The 6,546-nt window shown below is 36.9% G+C and overlaps 1 protein-coding gene across 1 annotated transcript; it reads left to right on the forward strand.

Moving 5' to 3' along the window:
- Nucleotides 1–3,466: 3,466 nt before the first annotated feature.
- Nucleotides 3,467–6,283, forward strand: LOC128019034 (4-galactosyl-N-acetylglucosaminide 3-alpha-L-fucosyltransferase 9-like). Its single transcript, XM_052604988.1, has 2 exons — nucleotides 3,467–3,614; nucleotides 3,830–6,283. Exons 1-2 carry the CDS (start codon nucleotides 3,577–3,579, stop codon nucleotides 4,929–4,931), a joined length of 1,140 nt encoding a protein of 379 aa, XP_052460948.1. The 5' UTR covers nucleotides 3,467–3,576; the 3' UTR covers nucleotides 4,932–6,283.
- Nucleotides 6,284–6,546: the final 263 nt, after the last annotated feature.

The raw sequence follows: 6,546 nt of genomic DNA on the forward strand, positions 1-6,546 counted from the left end.
GGAGTGGAGGACATCCTGTCTGCTGAGTTCCTATTTGGTCGGTTCATTCTGTTATGAGGAGGGGTAGGGAGGAACTCAAGTGCAGACAGGATTTACTGAACACAAGATTTATTGTACAAAAAGGGGAAAACAAAACCCACGAGGGGGAAAACAAGGACTAGGGTAGACACTGAATAACTCTATTAAACACAATAAACAAGGTAAACAAAGACTCTGAACACTAACTACTAACAAACACTCACAATAGTACAACGACTTCTTTGAGGGGTTACAAGGACACGATATCTCAGGAGGCTGACAGGTAGGAACACAGAAGTAGAACAGTTTTGAGAAAACAATCACAAATCACAATGAAACAATCGCAATGAACCGACAAAAGACAGCGCACACTAGGAGATCTAAATAGTAGGGGTGTAACGGTTCACAAAATTCACGGTTCGGTTCGATACGATTCACTGGTGTCACGGTTCGGTTCGGTACGGTTCGGTACGTTTTAGATACAGCAAAAAGAAAAATTGGCAGATAAATTTCCTTGATTTTTAAAAAATGTTTTATTTATTAAAACTAACAAAGTATGTTTTTTTTGTTTTTTTTGTTTTTTACATTGAACAATGATGGAGCTATTCTTTACCCATATTCTATGGTGTTTTCTTAGCAGCATATTGTATAAACAAAAACAGCTCCTTATAAAAAATAAAAAAAATGAAAATGTCATATTGTTGTAGTAGTTATGAACACATAGAAAGATGTAACCTTTTATATGGAACTCTATAACTCTTTATATTGAGTGTGTTTTTACTCAATTGGTTCTCTATAGGGCTTATGTTTTTTGGAACAAAGCAGGAATTACTCTCTGGCTGAAATAGGCTCGTGAAGGAATATTGTAACGGGGCTCAATTACATTAAGCATGTTCTTAAAACCTGCGTTTTCCACTACAGAGTAAAGCGCTCGCTCACTCAGTACGCGCTGAAGGCTCGTTGGAAAATGGCCAAAGGGTCTTTCACACAGGACGCGGTATGCGCGGTGCTGGACCCTGGGCTCAGTGTTGCCCTTCAGATACAACACGATTTGCGCTGCACCATACCAAGAGCAAAGTAGGTGGAGTTTTCAAAACTGCCCTTGCATACGTTCTATTTATAACAGTTCTTCTATCTAATAACGTGCAGGCCTGTTAATTGTATCGTACTGCTCAGGAAATTCCGACACAGTATAGTACTAGTCCATTTTGATTTCCGTGCTTGTTTGGATGCCCCGATCGATTGGTAAAGTGCACCCAAACACGAGACCTGTTGGTTATTGGAGGATTTTCTATTTCTGGTCTTTTAAACGCATTGGCCATTTTTTAAACGAGCCTTCAGCGCGTACTGAGTGAGCAAGCGCCTGACTGAGCAGCATAACATAAACATATAAGTTGGTGCTTTTTTCTTCTTCGGGGGTGTCAGGGGCGTTGCCTGTTACGTCGTTTGGGTTATTGGGCTACCTTGTTGAATGCGTATCATTATATTTCACAATTATTTTTTCCAAATATAATTAATTAGTCCAATGAACCGTTCGGTACATAGTGCGTACCGCGTACCGAACCGAAAGCCTCGTACCGAACGGTTCAATACGAATACGCGTATCGTTACACCCCTACTAAATAGGGGAACTAATCAAGACACGACAGGTGGCACAGATGGGACAATCACGACAAGACTAGGATAACAAGGGGGGCGGGGCAAGGGAACGAGACAACACAAGCAAGACAAGGCCATGTGCTTGTACACAAAACACGAGTCTTTCATGATCCTGCCTCTAGACTAGAGAAAACTCAGAACATGATGGCAGAACCATGACAGTTTTAAATTCTTCTTCTTCTTTTTTTCAGGAATGTCACACACTGTTTAGAATTAGATAAGTTAATTAGTTATAAGTTGGGTATAAGCAAATATGTTTAACAGCTTTGAAATGGCATGTAGGAGCACATTAGTAGTAGTAAAATGAGGTATGAAGATAATTGATTTAATATGTAAATAATCTTCAGATAGAGACCCATTTTCCAACAGCTTAGAGTAAGATCTTAACTGACTGGTACTCCATTAGTCTGGTAGTAGTTATGGTTCAGTTATATCATTTAAGATAGAAGTGTTAAAGCTGTAAGGTCCAGTAGAAGAGTCAAGACATGAGAACGTGTGCTGAATGAAATATGCATGTGGAAATATGGTCAGAGATGTCATGTGTGTGTGTTTTTGTTGTTGTTTTTTCAGATGCCTTTTATTTAAAAAAATAAAAAAATAATCTTTTTTTAAACATAACCAGTTCCTTTTCATTCTTCTCTTTAGATAAGAACATGTCAAGCTCGAGCTTAAAAGGAATTTTGGATTACTATCTGTCCAACTTCTTTACCAAAATTCCTTACTGATGCAATTCAGAAGGTGCACCTGTGTCATTAATACTAGATCAATATTAGTTGTCTGATGCAATGCAGATGATGTGTTTATTTTTTGTAAGTCTATCAGTTAGGATCTGTCTTACCTTTCTCCCTGTTCTGATTCAACCTGGGACACACACACACACACACACACACACAAATAAAATAGGGAAAATATTTTGCTGTTTAAAAGTATTTGTGAAAAAGCTATATTTGTGTTACCTACAGTATAATAGTATTGCTTTAAACGAACGTCACACCAGGAACAAGGTCAGACTTGTAGCTTTGCTTCATTGCTATTTAATGTTGTATTCTTCATTTATTCATTCATTCAATCTTTATTTTTACAGGCAAGTCATTAAGAACATGTTCTTATTTACAATGGCAGCCTGAAAAGTGGAATGACCACTTAAGGAAAGGGAAGTAGGGCTAAAATAAATACAGAACATTAGAAACACAGGTTAGCATTTACATAAATACATATCACAACATCAAACATCATCAATCTATTTACTGTAAAAAAAAAAAAAAAAAAAAAAAAACTTATAATTATGTAGTGAAGCAACTGCATTTGTCCGTGAACAAGTATGATATACTAGTTTTGAAGGAAGAAATTGTAATTAGTTTATCTAGTTTGACAATGTTTTGCAGAGCATTCCAATCGCAGATTGAAAAGATGTAAGACCACACGCAGAATTAGTTTTGGGAATTAATTCCTTGAAATGCATTAATATTTGAAGAACATGATTGATCTTCTCACGTCATGAGTGCACTACAAGCGCCACCTGCTGGCCAGGTGTTTCTCTGCATATTTATACAGTAATTGTCTTCTATTTGACTTATGTTTTAGACAATATTTATTATTAAGATGCAGTGCTTTAACCAGGATACGTGCTGCTTGTAAATGGTGAATTTTAATAAACTGGTTCGGGTGTGTTTAGATCAGAGGATTAACTGCGGAAGGTTTTGTCTCATGGTGATATTTGCATGCTGAGCTGTGATTGGTCCAAGCCGTGCACGTCTCAGACCGCACTTCCTCCAGGTGTGGCAAGCCACAAAACAACCCGGTTTTTCTGTCTTTAGTTAAACTACGGAATTATGCTTTAAAGAAACTCTCTTCCATGTTTCTGTCCGTTTAGAGTAATCATCAGATACCGGCTTTTTAATGGGAGACCAAAAATCAGATTTTATTTCTTTAATCAGGTAAGGAAGTCAATTAAGTACTTTGTTTAAAAAAGAGAAGTAATTTGAATATATGTTTTACCAGACTAAAATGGTCAAATTTTATATTTTATTACAAGATAATGATTTAATTTCACTTCTGTGACTTTTTTTGTCCCACACTAAAGTGTGAATTGATTCTACAGAGTGTTTCTTTTTATTCTTGTTTGTAAATGTTTTTCAATTATTCTCTCTAGATTAAAAATGTCAAACACAAATGGCCCATCGCTGTTTCGTCTGGGTGTAATAGTGACGATGGCTGGAGTCATCTCTCTGGGCGTTATGTTTTTCTGGTTCTCATCTCCAAACAAATGCCCACCTCCAGTTTTTAGACCACACCAATATTCACAAATCAGTTCTCTTTCTGATAAAGCAGAGGAGAAACCTATACTTCTGTTATGGGTTTGGCCTGAAAATTATAGGTTCGATTTCAGTGTCTGCAAAAAGTTTTACAATATTGATAATTGTCAATTGACGGATGACAGAGCGCTCTACAGCAGTGCGGATAACGTCATCGTTTATCATAGAAACATCCAATGGGATCTCTCCAACCTTCCTCCATCTCCTCGTCCTCCGTTCCAAAGGTGGCTTTGGTTGCATTTGGAATCACCAACCAACACCAAAAGGATTCCAGGTCTGGAAAACCTGTTCAATCTCACGCTCAGCTACAGACAGGATGCTGATATTCCTGTACGGATGCGCTTGATGACCAGGAAGAAACCTAATGAGGATTTCATCATTCCCAAAAAGGATAAACTGGTGTGTTGGATTGTGAGTAACGATGATCCCTCAACAGGTGTTGACACAAGGAACGTTTTTTACAGAGAACTCAGCAAATACATCAAAGTGACTTTGTTCGGAAAGGCTTATTCAGGGTTTCTGAATTACGACGACTACTATCCAACCCTGGCCTCCTGCAAGTTTTACCTTGCCTTTGAGAACTCCATCCACAAAGACTACATCACTGAGAAGATCAACGGGCCGCTCGCGGCGGGGACCGTCCCTGTGGTGTTGGGTCCTCCGAGAAGAAACTATGAGAACTTTGTTCCCGCCGAGTCCTTCATTCATGTCAATGACTTCCCAGACGCAAAGTCACTAGCCAAATATCTGCTTTATCTGGACAAGGATAAAGATGCATATCGCAAGTACTTTAACTGGAGGAAACATCTCACTCCAAGTCCTCATTTAATATTACAGACACAAGAGTTTATTCTGGCTATTTGCACTGCGTGTGACTATACCGCACGACACAGACAATATAAAGAAGCTCACGATCTCTATGAGTGGTACTTCAATTGATGTCAATGTCTTAAAATCACCTGAAATCAGATATTTATATATGAACTGTGACTTTTTATACAAGATTTAGTAACAATTTTGGTGAAAGTATTTTGCTTACTAATCATTGCTTGTGAATGATCTAATAATTAAGTGATGATGCTGGTACTTGAAGAAATGTATGCATTATATGCTGGTTTGTGTCATGATAACACTCGTTTTCTCAGCACAAGCCAGTAATCAACGCACATGAACTTTGGCTGACTCAAAATGAATTATAAGTACATTTTAAGTATATATATATTACTATTATCAAGTAAAATGCGGATAGAAAATAACATAACATAACTTGTCAGAGCTAGAACTGCATCCAACATGAAAACCATCCGTCTGTTTTCCTCCCTATATAATTCAGAATACATAAAAATAACAACGTTATATGATGCAAATTATTGTTTTATACTTACATTTTACATTTAGCACCAAAACAACTTACAAATGATGTAAATAGAAGCAACCAAAAGCAACAAAAGAACAAGAATATGTTAGTGTCATGACAATTAAACCAACCACTCCTCCTTTTGTCGTCCTTTTACATTCCGACATATTCTGAAGTGTTTCCAAAGCTTTCTTGTCAATAGAAACATCATTGAAAGATTTGGCTTTTAACCAACAAATTACTAATTGTTTGACCGAAAGAAAAGATTAAACTGACAAGACTGGACTCGAACGAGAGGCTTTACACTTCAATGTTTAACTAAGTTGAATACCATCATAAAGAAGCATAAAAACACTTTAACTAGCCGCTTTCAAACTATTGTTAACTAACCACAGTAGTAATCAAACTGACCCTTGTACACTGTAGACACTTTAACCAACCCTTAAACCGAGCCATACCACCAAACCTTTACAGGTTAGACAAGTCATTTTCAATAATAATAACAATAACAAAAAACAACGTTTAATGTCTGTCATACTTTTGTCTTATTTAATGAGGTGAGGAGCATTAACAGCATATGTTTTTGAGCTCCCTGAGTCCCTGAGCTTGATATATATTCCTAATGGTTAACATGCCACTTATTTTGTATAATTTATTTATTTTTGTTATTATGAAGCCAAAATGTTACTTGATACCAGAAATGACCCATTAATGTTCATGCATGGTGAGTCAAGCAAACCAGACTCAATCTATAGTAATGCACACATAATGCACACATGCACCCTGATTTAAAGACTGGCATGCATTCACAGATCCAAGTGCGCTATACTTTTATATGCATGTGCAATGACTATAATACATGTAAATATTAATAAAAGTTACTCTTCCCACCCAGTTCATTAAATACAAGAATTAAATGTGTACAAAATGCTGTTCTCCTTGAATTTGAATATTACAAGTAGAACTTGTGATGGTTAATTTAATATATTTTACACCACCACACCATGTATTTATTGATTGATTTCGGTGAGGTGAGGTGTGTTAGATTTGGTTTTAACCACATCTCCATCCTCATGACATGCTGGCTTTGTGTTAATGACGGGAAAACCCGCAGACCTTGATGGACTAGTTCAGGTGTGTGCCTCCATTTATTTTCTTTGGCAGTTTTATATTTATGAAGATGAAGAATTGTTGTAT

This window comes from Carassius gibelio, chromosome A8, assembly GCF_023724105.1.
Source record: "Carassius gibelio isolate Cgi1373 ecotype wild population from Czech Republic chromosome A8, carGib1.2-hapl.c, whole genome shotgun sequence".
Classification (NCBI taxonomy): domain Eukaryota; kingdom Metazoa; phylum Chordata; class Actinopteri; order Cypriniformes; family Cyprinidae; genus Carassius; species Carassius gibelio.

Coding starts and splice junctions, on each gene's coding strand:
- LOC128019034 (XM_052604988.1), top strand. CDS start 3,577: ATGGGAGACCAAAAATCAGATTTTATTTCTTTAATCAG. Junction 3,615..3,829: donor GATTTTATTTCTTTAATCAG/GTAAGGAAGTCA, acceptor TATTCTCTCTAG/ATTAAAAATGTCAAACACAA.